General features: G+C 36.0%; 1 protein-coding gene across 41 annotated transcripts in view; it reads left to right on the top strand.

The window, feature by feature from the left end:
• ABI3BP (ABI family member 3 binding protein) overlaps positions 1-24,637 on the top strand; it is a 233,795-nt gene that overhangs the window by 153,036 nt on the left and 56,122 nt on the right. For 11 of the 41 annotated variants that reach the window (XM_038582640.1, XM_038582627.1, XM_038582644.1 and 8 more), the window contains 17 exons: positions 44-94; positions 888-971; positions 1,724-1,780; positions 2,600-2,683; positions 3,357-3,416; positions 4,174-4,257; positions 5,598-5,654; positions 6,659-6,718; positions 7,380-7,463; positions 8,092-8,151; positions 10,560-10,634; positions 11,686-11,742; positions 12,364-12,435; positions 12,905-12,952; positions 13,709-13,804; positions 15,855-15,929; positions 18,830-18,904. In XM_038582640.1, coding sequence (XP_038438568.1) covers positions 44-94; positions 888-971; positions 1,724-1,780; positions 2,600-2,683; positions 3,357-3,416; positions 4,174-4,257; positions 5,598-5,654; positions 6,659-6,718; positions 7,380-7,463; positions 8,092-8,151; positions 10,560-10,634; positions 11,686-11,742; positions 12,364-12,435; positions 12,905-12,952; positions 13,709-13,804; positions 15,855-15,929; positions 18,830-18,904 — 1,179 coding nt within the window. The remainder of the gene's footprint in view (positions 1-43; positions 95-887; positions 972-1,723; positions 1,781-2,599; positions 2,684-3,356; positions 3,417-4,173; positions 4,258-5,597; positions 5,655-6,658; positions 6,719-7,379; positions 7,464-8,091; positions 8,152-10,559; positions 10,635-11,685; positions 11,743-12,363; positions 12,436-12,904; positions 12,953-13,708; positions 13,805-15,854; positions 15,930-18,829; positions 18,905-24,637) is intronic. The other 30 variants (XM_038582661.1, XM_038582660.1, XM_038582629.1 and 27 more) reach the window with 23 other exon arrangements.

Below are 24,637 nucleotides of genomic sequence, written 5' to 3'. Positions count from 1 at the left end.
ATACATTTTTTAAAAACCTCTTTTGCTTATTTTATTACTTCAGTTCCTGTTACAGACCTTGAACCTGTTACTGAGACATCTGGGACAACATTAGGTAATGATGCTATGCAATTCGCCACATGCTTTTGCTGCTCATTGTACATTCCATTCGGTCTCCACCTCCCAGCCTTTCCTCCTTCATGGGACAGCCACCATCATCCTCTGTTGCCTTTCAGTCACTTCATCTGAAGCTTCTCGTTGTTTTTATGAGAGCAGACATTAGCTTAATTCAAAACATTGCTGCCATTTGATATGTTTGACATTGTCTTATCTCATGCTTCATTGAACAGTGTTCTGTGTTAAAGCTAAGTTTAAAACAAAATGGGATGTGTTTCTTATCTAGGCTGATCAGCAATAATAGCCATTCTTATGCTCCTTTGCACGTCTAAGTTCCTAAGGTTTTAAAAAGCTATTTGCATGGTATGTTTCTTTGTTGGTGCTTTAAATAATGACATGCTCTATTACTAACTTGACAAATAGGAAATAACCTAAATTTTAAATTATAAGCCTTTTCCTTAGTGTGACCTCCCCTCCCCTTGCACCAGAGTTGAACCCTCCTTCTCATTTCTTCCCCAATGAGGAAGTTCTTCGAGTGTTTAATTCTCAGTTCTAATCTTCATGCCTTGAATGAACAGTTCAACCATATACATGAGTTTGCCCCCAAAGTATCACCAATGATAAAAATAAGACACATTGGTATTAAGTCTTCAAAAATATTAAATTACAGAAAATTTCCTAGAACTTTTGAAATCTAATAGCTCTTTAAAAAAAAAAAAAAAGGAAAAAAAAAAAAACCTCCCCTCAGAATCCACACAAAGTAAAGTAACACAAAGTTTTTCTTTCTTCAGCTACTAAAACATCACAAAGACCCCGTCGTCCACGTCCCAGACCTAAAACCACACCAAGCCCTCAAGTACCTCAGACAGAATCTGGTAAACATGTGATTCCTTGCTTTAAGAGTGAACCCAAGTAGTCTATCCTGGCGGGGACACAAAACGGTGCCAAACTATTAGTGGCTTCTAAGTGTGAGGTCATGAGGCATGGTCAGTAGTGTCTGTTCACCCAGGTGTTGGAGAATGTGGCTTCGTGTGATATATTTGGTGCTAAAATATCTTACTCTTTCTATGTGAAAGTCTTCTTTGATATGCATTTGGTATTTTTCTTGCTACCAACTTCCATCCAAATTTTAATGATAAAGCTTCTTTAGCAGAGCCAATATATCCAGTTCAAGTAAACAAAAAATTTTAAGTCCCTTGTGTATTTTTGGGCCAATATTGGCAATTGTGGGTGATATGCCATCTGTGGGAGACTTTCTAAAACAGTAGAATTGGGTATAGATCAGATTTTTTTAAAAGATAATTCCTTTTCCAACTGTAGTTAGGTAAATGAATAAGAATATTTTCCAGTGCAGAGTTTTCCATATGAGGACCCATTAGCTAAAACCTAGGAGAATTTCATGTTGACTAAGACAATTACGATAGTTCAAAGGCTGAGCCTAAGACCATGACTATAATTTGCCAAATCTTCAAAGAATAATCATCTTCTCTTTCCTTCAGTTAGGAGGTTAATTTTTTTTCTTTGTTATTATAGACAGATTGATACACAAGTAGATTTGTTTAGATGTGAATATTCAGACTTTTCATGCGTTTTAAAATTTATTTGATTTACTGTATTTTTTGGGCAGTTCCTGCTACAGTTCTTGAACCTGTCACTCTTAGACCTGAGGCCCCAGGAACATTAGGTAATAATAGATATACTATCTTTTCAAGAAGACTTTGCTTTTGTCAAACCCAGAGTTTCATCTTGTATTATGTGATCATATGTCATTCTTTTTGGCCATTCCATTTACATTCTTAAAATTATGAAAACTCTTAAAACTGTCATTTTTAAGAGAACCTACTTCACAACATTTATTTGCCATGTAACCATTTTTGAAATTGTTTAACATTATTTTGTTTTTTATTTAAGCAGTGTTGGTGGTAAAAACAAAAAACAATGAATAACAAACAAAAAACTGGTTTTCAAACATATGATGGGTTTCTACCTCTTATATAGGTAGATGAAGCCTAATAACAGCTATCATGAAGCCAAGAGGATCCATTTATTTCACATCTTTTTTTTCCCCTATTTTTGTGGTATTTTTTTTGTTTCTATTTAGGTAATGATGTGTTTTTGTTTTTAGTAGTTACATAGAAAGTGCAGAAAGGTTGAAAAGTTGAATTATAAATCTCAGATTTAATATGACCATCCTTCATAATCCATTAAAATTTAGCAATGGTTCTTAACCTTTCTGTTGCCCAATCAATTGGCTCTATGACACTTTGATTATAATTACTAATCTTTATTTCTTGAATTAAAAATGGATTTTTTTCTTCAAAGAATCTTTTGTGATAAAAGAAATTATATATATTATATAAGGGGTATACATGACAAAAGTCTCAAACTAGAAAAGCAGATGTCTAACAAGTTGTAGAAAATCTAGAATCATGTTTTCACCTCTCATTGCTTCCAGAACAGAGGTAATGTCATTGTGTAGTAACCTTAGGATTTCTTCCTTCAGCTTCCAAAACATCACCACAGACACATCGTCCACGTCCCAGACCAAAACCCACACCAAGTCTTGAAGCATCTGAGCTCAAACCAGGTAAAAATTACTCCTGGTTTAGAGTCTCAGCAGCCTAACCCAACAGGGTCTCAAGAGTAATTCCAATGGTTGGAAGTAGCCAATAGGCCCCATAAAAATGAAGATATAACTTGTGTTAAATAGAAGTTCCCACTGTAGGGATGGCAAGAGGAACATAGTAGAGGGGAATCTGTGGGGCAACTGAATGCCTCATGCTTCCGGAGTGAAATCTCTATCACTGTGCCTTTTATTAATTTCTGTTTATGTCTTGAAAATAAAACTGATTTAGAAAAATTAGGCATATTCAGTTCAAATTAACAAATAGTAAGCTCTTCTTTGCACATGAAGGCATGTTCCTTCTTTGCCTAGAATGGAGGAATAATCTGCTCGATTCATCATGCTGCAGCCTCACTCTCCAGATTTTGAGTTGTTAGTAATACCCACACATCCCGCTTTGACTTATTAGTTAGAATCAGATCATCAAAGGAGAAGTAAGGAAATAGTTACCTCACTTAGATTTGGCCAAATTTTAGGAAATCAACAGTCTGCTTTTCTAATTTAACTGTTTCAAAGTTGCCACATAGTTCTAGAAAGCATATGAGTAAGATTCATTTTGAAGTAAATGTTTTGAGGTTTTTTAAAATTTTAACCAATCATTTTGTTCATTTTGTTCATTTTTAATATTTTTGGTCAGTTCCTACTGCAGACCTTGAACCTGTTATGCTCAGAACTGAGACATGGGTAACAACACAAGGTAATAACACATACTCCTCAGTAAGTGCTTTCCCTTCTGATTGTCAGGCTCATTCTGTCGACATCATAGCTACAGATTCTTATCCTCCTTCTTCATAAGGGCTATGTCATCATCTGTTCTCACTCCATTAAATTCTTCATCCTACAAGTATTTGAGAACTCTGACTCTTAAAACAAACTATTGTTTTTAAGAGAGCCACACATAAACTTAACTCAGGTCATCTGTTGTACAAGTAACCATCTGAAATTGTTTTGTCATCTCCTGTGCTTTTTAACCCTGTCTTGTTAAAGCTGGGTTTAAGAAGCAGTTCTTTTGACACTAATGACTATTAGGGTATCAGGAAGTTTCTCTGTGGATCTGAAGTTCTAGTTTTTTTTTTAAGTCTCTGTGTAATACCCGTCCTTTGATAAATATTTTAGTTAATTATATGGCCTTATCTTAGTAAATTGTCACAGAGTTTGTATCTGACTATGGCTACTCCGTACTGTTTCTGCAGCAGGACTTACCCCTTTTGTTTGATACAACTATAAACACTATTTTGCTTCTTGAATTAATAACTTGATTCTATATGACTCATTCACAATGAACTTGCATTTATAAAAGAATATATACTACTAAGGTTGAAAGTTTCAAATTAAAAGGCTGATAAGGCAAATTTACTACATGTAGTAAGTTTTAGAAAATCTAGAGTCATGTGTCATGCTACCCTTCACTTCTGAACTATGCACTCTAGTAACCAAAGGTTTTCTTTCTTTAGCTCCTAAAATATCGAAAAGGACCCGTCGTCCCCGTCCCAAACATAAAACTACACCAACTACTGAAGCACCTCAAACAAAACCGGGTAATTGTGGGTTTCTGGTTAAAGGAGTGAGTCTTGGCAGCTCTTGGGAGTCTGGGATTGATGCCAGTGGCTGAAGTGATAGCCCATATGACCCCAGTATAGGTGAAGGCAGAAGATGATCTGTACTGAATCCCACCATTGAGTTAGCAAAGGAAAACATGACTTGAGGAGACATGTGTGGCAACTGGATTCCTTGTGCTTTATACATAGGATCTTCTACTTTAATATGTATTATATTTATTCTTGATTATTTCATTCCATACTTCTCTAAAAGATAAAATGTCTTAAGTAGAACTAATCACTTTTATTTCAAGAAACATTAAGTGCCTTTAATTTCCCCACAGCTACATCAACAGCTGTGAAGATATCCCAGATGTAGGCAGCTTGTTTTTATTTCTGTAGTCAAAGTCAAAACCTGCCCCAATAGGAAACATTCAAAGATTGAACCAAGGCAATGTGTCTATGCAATTCCAGATTATTTTTTGCAGGTGTTATAAACATCTATGAGCTTAGCGAGAAGTTTGTGAAGGACAGGAATAAGGAGTTAGGAGGAAGGTGGGTCTTAAATTCATAGATTTGAACAGAGGCAAGAAGGAAGCAGGTATTGAGGCCAGCCAGAGAGCACAGGCCTCATGCTTCTAAGTGGTAATTGATAGTGTAGTGTTTGGAAGAGTCCAGAGAGCAGTTGAACAAAGTTCTTGAAGGTACGACTCAAAAGTTTGGATGTGACCCTAGAAGCATTAGTGGCCTTCCCTGCAATCTCTTCCACACATATAGGGTACCAGTTTTGTGATTAAAGCAGAGAGCTGCTCCCCTGGGCACCACACACTGAGTGATAGTTACTCATCCTGATTAGTGGAATGCCTTTGCATCATGTGAGGGTCTAGCCTATTTCCACTTAGGAGTTCACAAGATGAGCATGGTTCACTTTGCTTTGTTCTTTTCTATGCCTCCTTTCAAACATAAAAGTCATTTACTGTATCCATCTTATTTAGCCATGCTATCTTCTTAAAGCTTCCATAGAAAAGCCAACAATTGCCTGAACGCTTTTATTAGTATATATTTGGTAAAACGTTTAAACAAGTTTCCTAGGGCAATAGTTGGAATTACGTATTAAAACACCCAAGAGAAGATTGTGTTGACTTTGAGATGCTCACTAGATTATGTAAGCTATCACTATTTCTTGAGAGAATGTTTACCTGGTTATAGGGTGACCAAATCTTTAAGTATTTAATTTCAGAAAGAAAATGTAATTGCTCTACATTTATTGAAGCAATGTTGTACTGGTTAGATTTAATTTGCTGATTTTTCACAAGTGTTTATTTCATTGCTTTTCATAGTTCCTACTACAGATCTTGAACCTGGCACTCTTAAAACTAAAGCTCCAGAAATCGTGGGTAATGAGAATGTGTGTCCTTAAAATAGTGCTTTTCCTGGTCACTGTCATACCATTGTGGCTAAAGATTCTTTTGCATCGCAAAACCATTTCAACATCCTCTGTTGTCTTCCATTGTGGTCTTTATCTTGAAATTATGCTAAGTTCTGTTATTTGTTGAACTTAAGAAAACTGAATATGCTCATTTCAGGACATCAAACTGCCCTGTAACTAATTCATTGTTTCATGTGAAAACGTGCATGTGCTGAAACAGCATTGACTACTTTAAGCTTCGTTTCAAACATGAATTTCCATCCACCCCTTTACACTGCTTATACTTCATCAATTACAGAAATTCCATGTTCTTTAATTACATTATTTTTTATTGTGTTAGGGTCCGTGTGATTATATTGATAGATGTATTGTTTCAAAAAACGATGTTTTTAGTTAATTGTCAAAATTTTAAATGTGCCTAAGTCTTGAAAGTTTAAATGATAGGCTTTCATGATAAGAGTAGGCTCCTTGTTCTTCGCTAAGAGGGCTTAACAATGTTTAACTTTTCTTGAGTCAAAGACTACTTCGAAACATTGATGAGCACACTGCATAATGTATTGATCCTCATGCTTTCAAGTAAATAAGCTCATTATTGCACCCATGATTACTTAAATAATAGGCATTTGTCTCAACTTGTACAGAAGTACAACTAGACTGATAAATGCTTTTTCCAATATAGCTGGAAACATATAAATATATATAAATTTATAAAAAGTTTGTCTAGCAGAAGTTTGCATATTAGCAATAATCAGATAACCAAACATCTAGGAGAACTTTTGTTGACCACAGTGATATTTAGCAGAGAATAATGCTATACCTATCTTATGAGATTAATGGGTATTTTGCAAAATGTGAACAAATCTGCAGAGTGTCTCTTTTCTGTCAGTCCTAAAGCTTTAAAATTGACTTTTGCAGTTAGTATTCAAGTGAATCCTTAAATTCTCTCTGGTTTATTTTATTATTTTGGGCCAGTTCTTCCTACAGCCTTTGAACCCGTCACTCTTAGAACCAAGGCCCCAGAAACAACATTAGGTAATGATATTCTGTGTTCCTTCAACAGTTTTTTCCTGCTCATCATCAACTCACTCTATCATAATCATAATGACATTGTCACCAGGTTTATAAGACTGTCTTGTCATCTTCTGTCTTTCAACTTTATTTTTCTCCTTAAGGGCATTGAGAACTCTTAAAAGAAGTTATCTGTTGTTTTTAAAAGCTATGCATGGACCTAGGAATATCTGTCAACCATGTAATCTTGAACTTGCATCATGTACTTTTGTCTAAACAGGGCTCAAATTTAAAGCTGAGTTTCAAAGTCGGTAATGTCTGTATTTTCTTTTGACCAACCAAACCATAACAATTCTCATGATATCATAGATTCTTTAGAAAAGTTTCATTTCTTGGTGTGAACCTAAAATCCTACCACCTACAGCTTGGCTATAGTCCTTACCTGTTTTGGAAGCTACAGATTTATGAGATTGCTCACTCCTTGATGTAGTTTTATGTGTGAGTTTTATCTCTCAAGAATCTTCAGTGGTTAAAAAAAAAAAAGTCATTAACAGAAAAAAGAAAATACATCAGTCTTGAAATACATATACCTGGAATTTCAAGACAATATGATGTATTTTAGAAGATCTAGAGCCTAATTTCCAAAACTGCCTTCACTGGAGTAATCTGAAGTTTTGTCCTTCAGCTTCTAAAACAGCACAACGAACCCGTCGTCCACGTCCCAGACCTAAAACCACATCAAGCCCTGAAGCACCTCAGACCAAACAGGGTAAATATATTATCCGTGGCTTGAGGGGTGAACCCTAGCAGTCTGTCCCAGTGGGATCTCAAGGAAATGCCTCTGATGGGAAGTAAGAGTCTCCATGTCTCTAAAGGTCAAGGCATGAGGTATGGTTAGCAGCTCATACTTGAGTGAAATATTTGGTCTCTTTAAAGATGTATTGTATCATAAGACTGGAATAGTGACTCGTAGTTATTTAATGCTATATCTGCATTTAAACACATGATCTATTTATTGTGGTCATGATCATAGAAGCATAAGTATTTTTCTCGGCTTCCAAAAACTTCAACAAGTTACTTTCACATATATTTTCATTTTTTGCCTTAACGGAATTTCCAAAGCAAGCTTTCATATTGATTAGAGTCACAAAATCAAATACCTAGGAAAACCTCATGTTGACCATAATAACATCGAGTCGAACTGAAAGGTTGTGACTACCTTCTGCAATGAATACTTCCAATTAGTTTGACCAAATCCTCAAAAAGAAACTACTTCCTGCCAATTCAAAAGTTTAAAAAAATTGTTATTCATTTGAAACTAGTGTTTTGAAAGAAAAATTAAGATTTTTTCATGTGTGGTTAAACTTTCTCATGTTCATATTGTTGCTTTTGGTTAGTTCCTGCTACAAGCTTTGAACCTGTTATTCGTAGTTCTGAGGCTCCAGAAACAACATTAGGTAATGACTTTTGTGACCTCATTATATGCTTTTATATTTATTAAAAACCTACTCCATCACTGTCATGGCCAGAGTTGCTCCTGCTTCCTTACACTGCTGTTGTTCTGTTTCATACTTTATCTTAGGGGTAGTCAGGATTCTTAATTCAAGTGCAACCTATTGTTTTTAACAGGTGTCCCTGGACCTAGATAAGGAAATCTATCTGCCATGAAACCCTGTTTGAAATTTCATTATCTGATCGAAGGAAATGTCTGAAGTCCAAATTACAACCCATCTATTTGGTATTTAGATTTATAAAATGATGATAATGAAATACCATGCACTCTTTCTGAGCAACTTACTTTCTATAAGATTTTTGAAACATTCTCATTATTCTTTTCTTATATTAGGATGATTTCTCCCTGTTACATTAAATTATCCAAAAAAAAAAAAAAAAGTTGCTTCCTAGAAGTGCCAATCCTAGCAAATGTAAGTTATAGGCTTTCCCTGCCATGGATGAATTTGGTTATTCTTTTTGTTCCACCACAGTTTGGATTGGTTCTTAATCTTTACTAAGTAGGAATCTCTGAGTGTCTAATCATATTAATATCTATTCCTTTAACAAATTTTGTTATTATTTTGGTTTTCAAAACACCATCAGTAGTGATAAGCAAATTAGATAAGAAAAGTAAAAATTTTCTTTTTTTTTTTTTTTAAGATTCTATTTATTTATTCATGTGAGAGACACACACACACAGAGAGGCAGAGACACAGGCAGAGGGAGAAGCAGGCTCCATGCCGGGAGCCTGAGTGGGACTCGATCCCAGGACTCCAGGATCAGGCCCTGGGCTGAAGGCAGTGCTAAACCGCTGAGCCACCCAGGCTGCCCAAAAGTAAAAATTTTCAAACTTGATAGTAAACTCAAGAAAATATAATATGTTTTAGGAAACATAAGTCTATGTAATTGCTTTTGATGGTTTTTCCACCTATAAAAACAATAGCAACCCAAGATTTTCTTCCTTTAGTTTCAAAAACATAGGGGAAAAATCAATATTCCTCCCACACTTTAAACTTAGCAAAATTTCACAGTTGAAACTAAGAAAGTCCATGATTTCTATTTTGAGTCCTTCTAGCTTATTGCAGTTGGATCCCAGGAGTGACAATGATATGGCTTGTCGACTTTCACTTCCCCTTCCCACCTCTATGCCCTCTAAAAGAAAGGACACAAACAGTAGTTAGCATCCTTACAATTGCATGTTGACCAGAAGGTTCATGGTTGGGAGACCTCTATGGTGGCCAAATTCATCATATGCCCTGCATAAGGATTATCTCCAACAAAAGATGCATCTTATTCAATTCTCTTACCATTCCATTCCATTCTTTTTTAATTAGCAATATTTCTCTGGCTTAGTAAACAAAAATCTCCTTGCCCTTTGTGTTTCCAGCATCATAATACCAGTTCAGCGGAGTGGGGTGAGGTGAGGAACAGAAGTAGAGATCAAAAATAAGAATATGTTTCACTTCTTGAGAGGAGTACGATATAATTGTGAGGAAACCCTGTTCTCAGGGGCTTTTTGTTGTTGTTGTTGTTTTAGATATAAGGCAATTTTCTTATACAAAAGCAACTTGCTTAACTGAGTGGTAAAAATAAAGAAAATATTTAAATGCGTGAAAGACCTATGTGTACTTATAGAGAACACTGGGCTTTGAAATAACTTCAGTATTTTGTATTAGTACATAGAAGGATAGGAATAGCAAAAATAAAACAAAAATTCTCAATACCTAATGAGGTTGCCCAAGGGGGAGGTCAAACTAGAACACAGAACAACATGCTCCTAAATGGTACTACATATTTTGGTAATGATAATACCATAAAATCAGTGGTAGGAAGCTCTTAGAAAGAAAGCCCTTGTGGGAATTCAGATTCAGATACAATAGTCAGTGAGAACCTATTTTTTTTCCAAATATTTTTTGTAAGGATATTAAGTGGTAAATATACTTTGTGGGCCATTCAGTTTCTGTCACAACTACTTGATTCTGCTGTAGTATCTCAGTTGAAGGCAACCAAAACCAATATGTTAAATGATATGTAAAATATGCTTTGAATCATCTTAGTTTGTGATCATGTCCCAATAAAGCTTTATTTGGAACTTATACCACTTTCACATGTCAAAATATTACTCTAAAATTTTTTTTCTCATTGAAAAATACAAAAGCCATTCAAAAATTCAAAAGCTCACAGGTCAGACAAGGGGCTGGATTGGGAGGGCCACAGTTTGTCAATGGCTGCTTTAAATAATGTATACTCTGCATGGCTCTCCATAACCCTGTGATTTTGAAGATCTATGCATTTCAATTCATTGCTCCCATTATCTAAAATCTGTGACATATCCAAAATTACTTTGACAACTTAGATGCTCTTCTTTCAGCTCCCACTGAACTGCAAACTCTTATTTTGAAACCGGTGACATCACCAAGCCTAGAAATGACACAGAGTCAACCTGGTAATTAGACTTTTTTTTTCTGTCTGGGTTCACTGTTGTGAGCTTCAGGGGACGTACTCCAAGTGTTGATTTCCAAATACAAAAAAAAAGCAAATATACACATTTAATAACTCTATATATTTGTATAGACTCTTTCCATGATGTTCTATTGGTATTTCATTAGTAATATATTCATAGCAATTGCTATTCAACTGATAAACACACTTATCTTCATTTTATTTTGTGCTTACTCTATCACATAGAGAACAATCAAGTATGTGATGAAATAGTCAATAAAAACACTTAGAAAAATTGATTTTATCTTTATTCTTATTTCTTACTAAAGGTTACAAACTCGTAGTTCTCTTTAGTAGTAAGTGAAATTTGTGCTCTACTATGTGAGAAACAATGCTAGCTCATTGTGACCATCAAGGAAGGAGAAAGTTCCCACTCAAGTAAAGATAACAAAACCACTCTATACAATATTGCCCTTCAAAATTGAAAACAAATACTTTAAGTCAACAATGTGGTTGCTACACCTGACATATATTTTGAAACGCAAGCTCTTAAATTTTCTAGCATAGGATTATAATTCCTTTTCACCTCTTTACGTATCTTTAATTAGTTAAATGGCATTTTGGATTTTTTTGGGGGGGAGGATTTCTTTTGTTTGTTTTTTGTAATGGTTCATTATGATTTATTTACTATAATACAAAAGATCAATTCCAAATGACCCACTTAAAATTTATGACCCAAGTATATTAACTCGAATTTTTTTTTACGTTTGTTTTAAGTTCAATTTGCCAACATATAGTATAAATGTCATTTTAGTGCTCATGATGGAAGAAGGTATGGTTGTTAACAGTTACCTACAACACTCACAAAACTGCTAATTCAATTAAATTATTGGAGCCTCCCTTAGTGTTATTAATGATATTGTTATTATCACAATAGCCAACATTGAACATCTATAGGTAGGAGACACTTTTCTAAATGTTCAGTTTGTATGCATCCATTCAATGGGGCAACAACCCATCCTTGATGAATTGTATCATCTTGTGTTCTTTGCTAGTTTCTGAAGTCTTGGAATCGGTTACATTAAGCACTGAGTCATCAAAAGAAGCTATAGGTAAACATGTTTCCCAATGAGAAGTAAGATATATGTGCTTTTCCATCTCATTGCAGAAGTCATCCTCACGCTTTGTGACATTTCACAGCTCCTCACATCTTGTGTGTGCTCATCCAGTGACTCTTAAATGTTACCTACAGCGCATTGTGCTGATGCCTGCTGTATTGCTATGCAAGTTTCGCAATTTCCTTGGTTCCCTTTCACTCTGAATGCAAGATTTAATTTTTTAACAATCTGATCACTCCTTAAATATGAATATGCAATCCTATTTTTCATTTTTATGTTTTCAAGGACTCGCTCTTTGTCTTTTTCTTACTAGAATCCTTAATCAAAATCTGTAAGGAAGTGAAATTATCCGCTTTGCTCCAGGTAGAAATTGCTAAAGACACTGCCAGTTATTGTGTGTGTGTGTGCACATGCCCACACTGAACACTGCCTTGATTTTCTGCCTTCATCTCTGTCCTCTTAAATTGTAGTCATTCCTAGTCTACCTGAATGTTATGTAATCTCATGAATGTATCTACTTGGGATAACCTCTGTTTTCAAGTTAAATACGGTGTTCTGTGACAGTGTGTTACGCCCTGCCCACCACTAACCAGCCATTCCCTGTTTATTCCGTAGCACCAACTGTAACAGATTATCTGTATCCCTCTGCCAAAGCACCACCCAGTCCAGAGGAACCAAAGACTGAAGGTGGTAAAGGTTTTCATGCTTTGATTCAATGACTCAACAGTTTTTAAATTAGCATCTCTTATGTCCATGGAACATGAAAGTTCAAGCTGCGATACTTGTTCTACAACTGAATTCAACTGAAGAGCGATAGTTTCCAAAATCCTTGGATTCTTAAAACTGCAATGATAACTAACCTCTGAATATAGAAATCCTGGTTTCTCTATGGTATCAAAATATTGAGGCATCATAGTGCCTGACGGCCAGATAAGGACAGTTAAAACATTAATATTAGTGGAAGAATGAGTGTGATAGAATAGGATTTCCCCCCTTGGTCCTCTCTTTTTTCTAAATCCATTGTCCTATCTGTTAAAATAGGATGCAAACTCCGAAGAGAATGAGGCGTGTTTATATTCAAGTTCAAGAGAGAAATACTTGGCTGTAGCTTAGCATCTGAAAGTTTTCTAAACTTGTTCTCCTTTTTTTGCTACAGTTGTGGAATCTATTACAAATGTGTCTGAGCTACCCGAGAGCACACTAGGTAATGACATGCCTCTGCAGCTTTTGTCCTCGTCGCCACCATCACCTGAGAACCTCAGGTTCTCTCTCATTGTGAATTCATGTTGCAGCATCATTCTTTGTCATGGCAGTTAATTTTCTTTCTAGGTGCTTCTATTCATAACCATCGTCCAAAAAGTCTCTTCTCCTCAGTTTTGTATCTAGACGTTGGCCTCTTTCTCCATTTAAGTCAGTGAAACTGTTACACCTAAAGCATCTTTTTCCTAACATTGAACATTCTGCTAGCTTGTATCGTGTTGAATATTTCAGTTTTCCTTTTGTATGGTGATCCATTTTATATTTCTGCCCTAGCAACATACTTTCCATTAACACTCATTCCATCATAGTCATTACCTGTTTGATTTTTTTTTTTTTTGCTATAATTTTAAGTGAAATCCAATGCTTTTTCCCTGGCTCATGCTTTAACATTTTTTATTGTTTGGGTTTTCCCTTTAAGGTTACTAGTAAATATATTATTCTGGGGTTGTTGAAGGAGGTATTAGTTTGAAGTGAAGATTTAAAAAGTAAGGATATTGCTTACTTTGAAAGTATTTTGGAATCTGGCATCTCAGCATTTTTAAAATTGCATACATTATGAAGGAGTAGGAATGTTATTTTGCAACAGAGCTGCAATTTTCTCCTTTTTTTTTTTTTAATTGTTACCGTCCTTTCTGTCATCTGTACTTAAAGTTTGTGAAGCACTATCATAACCCCAGGTACTTTCCTTCAATTATCATAGAGACATCTCCTCTGCCTTCCCAAACTATAATCCTACCCAGCCCAGATGAGCCTCCGACCGAGCCTGGTAAATATTATTTTGTATTTTACGTAGAAGGTGAGTGTTCACAGAACCTAAAGAGTGGAAAGACAATATGGGACATCAAAACACCTAACTTAATCACTTTGCTCACATTCTCTGATAGACGATCCTACTTTTCTGATGCCTCACTTCTCTTATGTATAAACTATAGCCATTCACATGACGGTGTTGTGATATTCTTCAGGATATGGCTGAAAAACCTTTCTCAGCTACTCTGCAGGTGTTTCAAACAGGACATAGTAATGTTTCTGGAGAAGGACATTTATATTCGAATTTTAAATATAAATATATTTTCTAATTTTAAGTACTTTATCACCTTGAGTAGTGCAAGTTCTTTGGTCACATACAAAATCTTTTAAGTTATCTAATTTGTGTTTGAGATTAACAGAAACCTCCAGAAACAAATTTCACTGTGCAATCCACATAAAGGATGGGCCACAACTGGCCCGTCATCTTATCCTTATTCTACACTTCTTCCTGCCGCAGTTTTGCCATTTCACTGCACGTAAATAAAAAAAAAAAAAAAAAATGAAGTCGAACTAGCTAGTTGGCAAGTCATAAAGGTTTACTTGATGGTGGAATTTGAAATATAGGGAAACAAATCACTGACATGAATAACTAAGTGATGTGCTGCTTCTTACAAGGAAAAAAACCTCTCAATATCTGTAGGCTTTCTTGGACTGATGGTTTATCAAAAATAAGCCCAAACTTGTGTTTTGATTGTCATTAAACTATTTCACATGGGTCTATTTCCAAAGGTGATATGAATATTAATTTTCTACATTGTCCTCTAAAATAACTTATTAAATTTTACCTGTTCAACTTTACAGTTTTTTTTACCAAAGTTTCACACTAACTGCATTAACTGGGTCAGTGCTAATTATCTCTAACTTTTCCAAAGTGTTTTTAAATAACTGTATTAATGGATATGATTGAAATGTTTAATTGTGAGTACTTTTAGTGGTGCCTACTTCATATCCTGGGAGAAGCAAATAGCTTATCAGGAACCTCCATAAGCAAGGAGAAAGTCACAAGACTGAAAGGAACTCTTAGAATTAGAATTTCAGGATTGGAAGGACTCTTAAAACTCTTGTTACTTTTGGTGGAGAACGTGAGGCTATAGACTGAGCGATTAACAAAGGAAGCTCTAAATCTTCACACTCCTATACCAGTACAATTTCTTGCATATCTTGGTGTTCATTTCTCTACAGGCAATTCCACTGAAGATTCCACTGCAACCACTGTATGCAGACTTGTTAGAAACTTCTGGTATCTAAAAACTCTTATTTTCAGCAAGCCTTCCTTAAGGTGCCGGAAACTCCATGATCTTGAAAAACGTTTTGTTTCTCTTAAGCTGTTTATACCAAATGAGGTGTTTCCACAGGCTGCAACCTCCCATTTAATCATTCCTTTTCTCCAGCAGGATATACTTCTAATTTTCTTGGTAAAGAAACCATTGGTTTTTACAGTGAATGTCCTAGAACTACTTTAAGAATTGCCCAAGAAAGGAATAAATTTCTCAGGAATGTATCCTTTCCATTTTTGCTTAGTTTTTCTTCCCCAGTATGACCAAGGAAAACTGTGCTTTGCTTAATAAGATTTTTCCATTATCACTTTATTAAAATGCATTTATTTTCTAGGTATATTTGGAATGTAACATGCTAACTTTGTTTTTAGAGGAAATTGTATTTATCTGCACCTAAAAATATTGTACTGGGATATCCTGGTAAAATGGTATAAACTTGTAATTAGGATGAGTTCTTACTATCATGAAATTTACTTTTAATCTATTGAAAAGGTATTTGATTAGATATTTCTGAAATTCCAACACTTTCATTTGCCAAGTGAATATCTTGGACATCATTTAATGTAGTAATGTAGTTTCTTGTTTTGCTTTCCATTATAATAATATAAGAAATTTATCTTCCTGTATTTTGTGGTTCTTTGGAAGCTTTAATTGCATTAATTGCTGTGTATTTAGGTCTTCATTTTTGAGATCCTAGAAGCTTAGATACTGTGATTCTTGAAGCGCTCAAGAGCTCCAAACCTATATTCTTTCTTTTAGCTCCCAAGCAGACACCGCGTGCTCCTCCCAAACCAAAAACATCTCCACATCCAAGAATCCCACAAACACAGCCAGGTAAATACATATTTTATATTCTGGCCTGAAGAGTTTGATATTAGTGAAATTATTCTATTGAATTACAGCGAGTTGGGTTTTTTAATTCTTGTATAACAGATCTTCCTTTGAAATCTAAACAATATTTACATTTATTTTTGAACTTCATCAAAAAGTATGCTATCGGAATAGCTTATTCCAGGAGACTTCCTTATAGTTACGTTATTTGAAAAAGGAGCTGGAGAAGAATGGGATTTTTTTAAAGAGTAGATTACCTATTCCCATTGCCTCTCTGAGCTTGGGAATACCTGTCCTTTCCACAGTCCTTGAATGTGCCTCTCCCTGCCATTCCCATATAATTTTTTTAACTTTCAATAGATTTTACTTAACAGTATGTCATGAAGGTTTTATATATTTCTTCTCTCCTAAAACATAATGATCATATAACTTTGCTTTAGTGGTTTTGCTTGTAAAATTTTGGTAAGGGCCCAGAGAAAAAAAACATATAAACTATTTTTGATTCTTTTCAAGAGGCTCTTATCTCAATGATTAAATCTAACCCTAACTTCTCAACCAAGATCTTGTCCAGTTTCTCCAGCTGCCTCAGAGGATCTCTATTTGGGGCTACCATATAAACTTGACATGCCTCAAAAAAAGTTCATCTTTTCCTCCTTGCAGTTTCTCATTTACATCTCTGGTAGGTTCTCCGTATTTGACATCTAATTTTTATTCCTCAACCAGCCTCTGTAATCCATCTGTTAATAATTAGGATGCATTTCGTTCTTCCAAACATTTCTAGCATTGGCGCCTATGCCAAGCATGTACTTGGTCATGCTTTGTCTGTTCCCATTGATCTCCTATCTCTTTTCTCTAATTTCAAATTATATCACCCCTTAATGCTTAAATGATTAATTCATTTCATCAGTCACTCAACAAATATTTATTGCATGCTGACTATGCCAGACACTGGGGATATGAGACAAAATTGCATCTTTCCATGGTCAAGGAATTTACAGTCTAGGCCTATCACATACATTTAATTATATCATTTGTGACATGGTCTGCCTCAAAAAGTATGAGGGTGTACCTCTCCAATTTCCTAGAAAAGGAACCTTCACTACCACTTACAGTCTGGGGAAAGGAAAATGTTAGCAGCATCAAAATTGTGCCTAATTGAGGTAGTAGCTCGGAATTCCACCCATAATAGGATAGAAAGTAACTGCAACCCAGATACTTCTGGCTTTGCCAGTGTTCCTTAATGCAAGATAAAGATTTGGGAAATCTATCGTGAAAAAGAAAATGCATTCTAATTATTCCACATAAAAGTAGGTGAAATTAGGAATTCCCTTACCCAAGGGAATGATCTTACTAAATAGATCCTAGCAATACAGGAGGTTTTTAGAGACTTTTAAAGATGTTGCACATATGAACTAAATCTTGTAAAGATAAATATTCAAATCCCAGTACTTTCTCCCTTACCTTGTCTAGCTCTTAGAAATTTCAAAAGGCCATTTAGATGAACAATATTTTGTGTATAACAATAGTGAATGCAAATTATTATTGTTAGACTTGTTGGGTATCCCCACAGTAGTGTGTACAACTTCAAGTACAACATAGTGTGTTCCTCCATTACTTTTTTCAGAATGAAATTCCATTAATTGGGCATATAACCTTTCTTCCTCTGTATACTTAGATGCCAATATTTTAAAGGCAAAGTGGAATAAAAAGCTTATAACAAATCATCAAGAATATTTTGTCATTGAATAAAGCTTTGATTTTTAGATTCCAGTGTTCATAGGTAATAGTAAACAACCTCATTATTAATTTTATACCTAGAAATCCTATAACCATCAAAACGATGGGTGCTTCTGGGTTATGTAAGGGCAAAGAACATGAGAATCAAAATATACTCAGACCCTTCAATGTCAAGTTGGCAAAAATCTTTTAGAAATGGAAAAAAAAATTTATAGTCATAATTTTCACATTTTGACATTGCACATTTACTTTTCACAACCATCCTTTGGGTTAAGGCAGGTTTATTATTTCCGCCTAAAAAAAAAAAAAGAAGGTAAAATGTGACCTCAGCACTGATCTCTAGAGAACCCAAGTGTTTGGACCTGTGCTCATGTCTGGACCTCAGCATTCAGCTTAAGTCTCATCTCTGGTACTTAATTACTGTGTAACCTCAGACAGAAAGGCACTAACCCAAGCCATTAAAGTGAAGCTCATTATTCCTTCCATCATCATGGTAAGAATCAAAGAGCATAATCCTTATAAAACCATTTTTAAAATTGTAAAATGAGCCATAAATAAATGAGACCTTTTTTCTGGTATCTGTTACATTAACACCTCATTACTCCAAAGGAACAGTTGGGGGAAGACAATTTTAGTTCGTGAATTTGCTTAAAGATTTATTTGGGGCCTAAGCACTGCAGGCCATCGTGGAATGTGAGCCTGCTCACTCTAGGCCCTCCTGCTTCCCTTTCTGCTGTTGCCTGAGCTGAGCTTAAGCTTGTCTTGTCCGTGCTTCAGTGACTTCTGCTCTGACTTCACTGAATTCATCTTCACAGAAAGACATGAGGCTGGATTTGAGGAGTCAAGCAAACATCCAGAAAAGAGGAACAGTCCTCCTTTAATGTAACTGTTACCTATCTCTTCTGAAAAGAAGATCTAAAAAAAAAAAAAAAAAAAAAACTACATCCTACCTTTCATGCTTAATCATATTTTGTGATATCTCAGACATCGTTTTTCTAAAAGTGTCTGGAATTCTAGATAAATGTTTAGAGCTTAAGGTTTATTTTTCTATCTAATTCTCATTTTAAAATCCCTGGTCAGGCTTATAGCTTGTCATATCTCCCATGTTTAGCAAGACTGGGAGATGCTGAAACAAAATGACTCATGATCTGAGTTCTCTCTTTCAGCTCGAAAGGTGTCCCAGAGTGTCACTTCAAAGCCAAAAACATCACCAAGTCCAGAAGTATCACATACTCCACCTGGTAAATGATTTATTTCTTGTTTAAGCCAAATGCATTCTCCGGTCACACTCGGCTGCAATGACACCTGAGAGCTGATAGATGTGAGGTCAATATTTCACTCATGTTCCCACACCACGTTGAATCATCCATGGTATGATCTCAGAATTTCTGCTAGTTATGTGGTTTCTCCTATAGCAAGCCATTGAGACAATCAAATGATAGGGAATTATGCCAAGGGTAGATTTTTCCTTTAGAACTAAAGTTCTCATACTTTCTGACCTATAAAAAAAATAATAAACCTACCAGTGCTAATTATACTATGTTCAAATGGTTCACTGAAATAAGATAAAATAATTTGAAGTTTTTTCCATAAAAAAATAAAATGTTTTTGCAAACAGAGGAAATGATGTTCACCCATTATCTTTGGTTGAGTAATTTTACACTATCCAGCACTGAAGATTTTTTTTTTTTTTTTTTTGGTCAAATTCTACTTTGTCAGGGCATCTGGGTGGCTCGGTGGTTGAGTGTCTGCCTTTATTTAGCTCAGGTCATGATCCCAGGGTTCTGGGATCGAGTCCCATATCAGGCCCCTCATAGGGAGCCTACTTACTTCTCCCTCTGCCTGTCTCTCTGCCTGTCTCTCTCTGTGTCTCTCATGAATCAATCAATAAATAATCTTTTAAAAATATTAGACTTTATCGATTCATGGAACAATAGCTTAGGTTGAGAAATAAGAAATTTTGCATACACAAGGGATTTCTTTAGCTATAAATCTATTTCTTGCTTATTATCTGAGAAGTTCTTTTGTCCATTTATGGGGGGGGGAAATAATTTTATATTCGTGGAAGTAGTTGATGTGGGAACCGCAAGGGCCCAGACATTTCCTGAGTCTTGCCACCAATGCTCTAGATCCTCAAGTGACCTTAGGAAGCCACTGTAAGAGGAACAGTTCTCTAAAACCCAAATGAAGCTAATTTTTAATGAGAAAGAGTATCTGGAAAATGCTCTAATTTTTTCTTTCTTTTTAAAGGTCCAATTATTATAAATTTCTAGATGCTCCTAGAAGCCTATGGAACATTCCCAGAACTAAAGGATTTCTAAGCCATAGCATGAAATGATGGCATTTTGGAAGCAAGGTGGAATTCACTTGCTATAAATGTTTTCCAGATTTGTATTATTGCTGCTGTGGGATAGTCTGGTTGTTGCAGGTGGCCGTAAGCCAGAGAGAGGCCCCTGTGCTCTGAAGTCTAGAATTTCAATTTACATCACTAAACACAACAGCCAATATAATAAATACCCATAAGAAAAAAAGCTGATTTTTCCCACTTGCAAAAGATCAATTTCTTATTTTGAGTTGCAGGAAAAAAGTGTAATAGCAATTGAGTCATTAATGATAACAAGAGGAGGTTTGAGTGATTTTGTTTGCTTTTCCTTTTTGTTAGAGAAGTAATACTGTTGGTCCTGGTATGACTTAATCTCGTTAAACCATATCTAATAGTAAATTATGCCTTATAGTTAAATTGTTTTTTTCTTTTTAGATATCTAATATTTGCCTTAATTCTACATTATTTTTCACAGAAACTCTAACCTGTAAGTTTGAGCACTGGAACAACAGCAAAACTTCCCCCTGGAGCCTCCATTGGGCTTATCCCATTGACTTTCCAGTTTCACGTGTTCAGTTAGAATCCTATCTCTAAACCTGGTGCTGGTCCCACCATATGTTGATTAGGGACTCCCCTGTTGCTGGAGGGGTGTGGTGCCTACAGGAATAATCTTCAGTTTTCTCACAAGTGCTTGAACAGAATAGGCTCTGTTATGTTCAGTTTCCGGGTCATATCTAGGTGCAAGTTTGCATCCTAATGAGCCCAGGATCTTGTTTAGAAGCTCCTCTAGGTTATAGCTCAGAAAGCAGAGGGGAAACAACATGTATATTTAATACGTACTGAAATAATACATTAAGAAATAGACGCTCAGCAAAAATCTAAGAATGTAAAATGTAGTGCTGAAATCAAGACAAGAGTTATGTTTTATCACAGTTTATCTCAAAATTTATTCTGAGTGATATCAGAGTAACAAACTTGAATTTTTAGATCTGTATCCAGTAAGTCAGCCTAGGATTTGCCACACAGTCCTTCTATTCTGTAGATTCCTAGGTTCGACACCAGTTTCATCCGCTTAGGCTTTTAAAAAACCACCTTCCAGCCACTCAGTTGAATTCTTGCTATAGCATTTAATGAGGAATCTAGAAAAATTGAGTCCATACACCACATCCAGAACCAAAACAGAACTGTCCTTGCTTCAGATCTGCCTCAGAGGAATTATTTCAAATTCAGAGCAAAGGGCTTGCCCTAACACCTGGCTCAACAGGTGCTTTCTTTGTAGATCTGTTTCTAAACAAATAGCTGGGCAGCCCGGGTAGCTCAGAGGTTTAGCGCCACCTTCAGCCCAGGGCGTGATCCGGGAGACCTGGGATCGAGCCTTCTTCTCCCTCTGCAGGTGTCTCTGCCTCTCTCTCTCTCTCTCTCTCTCTCTCTGTTTCTCTCATGAATAAATAAAATCTTAAAAATTAAAATTAAAATTAAAAATTAAAGAGATTTGTGGTGACTCTTCCGGTCCATAGGTATCTGGATAGGCCTCAGTCATTGGAAGTGAATCAGAAAGAAAATCAAGATTTTGGCAAGTTATGCAGTCCTCACAGGTGTTCTGTGGAACTATTTGCTTTGGTAAATTCCAATTTGCAGCCACACTTATGCATTTTTGCAGTTAGGAAACGGGAGAAGAATGCTGAAATGCCTTTGGAGATAGAATCACTAGGTAGGATGTAGGCCATGACTGTGGCTATGGAGAGGAAGAGGATACTGTTGCTTCTACTTGGGCAAGTGGTGAGATGATGATGCTACTAAGGCAAGGAACACAGGGGAATAAGCACTTGTGTCTGTGCATGCTGGGTGTGGAGGGCCAATAGGACTTTCAAACGGGAATGTCTAACTGGTAGTCAACATGTATTTGGGGATTTCTGAACTGAAAATATAGGATATAGATTTTGGAGTCACCTGTCTACAGATTGCAGGTTATTAAATCTTGTGTGTGAATGATGTCATCCAAAAAGAAAGTATAGACCAAGAAAAATAAGAGTTCACAGATCAAAGGCTTGGGGGACACAGTTACACTTAAGAAATGGATAAGGATTGAGTAGCCAGCAGAAGTTGCTGCTGAAAATATAGGAGAGTACCAGGAAGGAGGGCCTCAGGAGGTAAGGCAGGGAGGGGTGCTCAGAAATGACACTGAGGTATGGAGGGATCAGAGGAGATGCTGGACTTTTTAGTGCAGATCCAGAAACCCGTAACTGAAACCCATGGGCCATGCTTCAGAATCCAGCAGTTTCCAGATCTTAGAAAGGTAAAACAGAACATATGCCAGATATATTAATATGTCTGCAGCAAAAAGTGTGAGTGTGCCACACCAGATGAATAAAAAATGTAATTAGCCTTAGGTCAGGTCTAGTCAGGTTTTGCTGTCGAATTAGTTAAAAAAAAAAAAAAACTAAGTTTATGGAGCATTTGGACCTCAGAGCTATGGATAAATCATTGGAGATCCATGGTTGCAAGGGTTCAGGGAAGTAGAAGCCAGACCACAGCAGATGAAGATACAATTGAGAGACCAGGTAGCAAAGCAGATAGTCTTTTGATTATAGGAATGAGTATAAGGGAAGGATGGTTTGAAGGGGAGGCCTTCTCAAGGGAATAGGATTATCAGTTTGAGAATGTTGGAGCCTTTGAACTGTTTCATAGGTGAAGAGGGAGGAAATCATGGATAAATGGAAATATGGACTAATGGCGAGACATGAAAGATCATGGAAATAATGGAAGATAAAAGGCTCTAGAAGAGAGGGTGGCCTGATGGCAGAAGAAATGCTCTGAAAGTTGCCTCTGAACAGGCATGAGACATGCTTCCTCCCAGACTGGACCTAAAGATACAAGGTTAGAATAAAGGAACAGAGAGTCTGGAGGTGGAAATGCCGTATAGCCCACTTGTATTACTTTTCCAAGATAAGTCACTTGGTAGCTTATGGCAAGAGTAAACCTCATTGAAAACTTTGTATTTTCATCATCTTTATCAGAGACTAACAGATTAATTTCTCTCCTTTACTCTAGCAAAACATTCTTGTGTATTCATTTGCATTTGTCCCTCTTAGACCTTAGTTGTGATCATCTTAGTTGAATCTTTCTTTGGATTGGTGCACTTTATCCAAAAAGACAGTTAATATCATTGGTTAGTCAATATAAATGGTAAGTTAGCTAATATAATTGAGTCTAAAATAGAATTCCAGTATTATATATTAGTATATTATAAAAATATTCTTATAAGGAAATTAAAACCGCCTTCTTATATACATTTCTTTATTAATACACTAAGTTTCTCCCCACGTGGAAGATTTAGATTTTAGGAATCATGCTTTTGTTCAATGTAATATGGAGGAATGCCACACAGGGGAAAAAGAAAAAAAAAAAAAAAGGTTTCATTTCTTGGAGCTGCAGTTGACCAAGTAAGAATGATTCATATCCCTTTCCTGTGAATATTTCTATTTCTTTCCTTTCCACTGATTTCACCTGCTTTAGAAAGTCTGTAGTGACAGTTTATTAAATCATCACTTCATGGTTAAAAAGTGCCAACTGCAGCAGCAGGAATTCACATTACCCTGGCCTACATTCCACAGTCAACGAAAGCAGGCAGCGAGTAATGTATTTACAGTACGGTGGATTTATTGGTAGCACATTTTTTTCTCAGCCTCTCCTTAATCCCAGCTCCTCTCTGTATCGTCGAGAACTGTAGCCTTTTAGGGTATTTAGAAACTACAGGCCTCTTTGTATGGCCATGATCTTCACAGAGCCAAAGCAAAGTCTTTCGCCCTCTAGATAAACATTTAGTTTGATTTACAACTGGAAATTTCTCATATTTTACCCTTTGAATCTCAAAAACACTACATAGCAAAGGTCAAATGTTCACTATTGTAGTAAGTTTTCTCTAGTTTTTGTGGACCAACCACTGATCTTCTTAAAGCTTTTTTTTTTCCTCTTTAAAAAAAAATCAAATTTTCAAGTTCCTTTTAGCTCATAAATGTTCTGAGTCAAGATTCTACTCACTGTACCAAATTCCACAACTATAACTGCATTGGGACTTAGCGGCCTAGACTGAGAACACAAGTGATATGCAAGTTAAATATGATCTCCAAAAGCAGTACAAAGAGAGTGTCAGTTCTATATAAACTATTTCTACACTAATGGGGAAGTGGTGCTTGGGCACCTCATGGTGCAAAAGATTTCTTTTTCTGAGATAGAATTCTACCCTGGATCCTAAATTTTTTCCCCCAGCATCATTTAGGATGCAAGGAAATTAAGATGACTACCAAAGGGATTCTGGTACTTACCAGATCTTCATTGTGGTAGGAAAACCTTTCAGCAAGACAGTAGGACTGAGAAGAACCTCTTTATGGTGAAACTGAGCCAAAGAATCACTTTACCTTTCTCTTGGAAGGAGACTTTGTCATAAAAATCTGGTACTAATAGTAGGTAAATTACCCTGGTATTTTCCTCAGTGAGAGATAAGGTGTCAGATTCCCAGTCTACTGTTTTATTTTGCCAAAATAAATTCTAAAAATGTACTGGATATCAAGGACTGACTGTAAGTGTGTCTCTTCTACCTGACATTTGGTCCCTAGTTGTCACACACTCAACTGTCAAAGAGGCCCTGAAA

The sequence above is a fragment of the Canis lupus genome, chromosome 33 (genome assembly GCF_011100685.1).
Source record: "Canis lupus familiaris isolate Mischka breed German Shepherd chromosome 33, alternate assembly UU_Cfam_GSD_1.0, whole genome shotgun sequence".
NCBI classification, from domain to species: domain Eukaryota; kingdom Metazoa; phylum Chordata; class Mammalia; order Carnivora; family Canidae; genus Canis; species Canis lupus.
The sequence above is the reverse complement of the archived record's forward strand: the minus strand, read 5'-3'. Positions and strand labels throughout refer to the sequence as shown.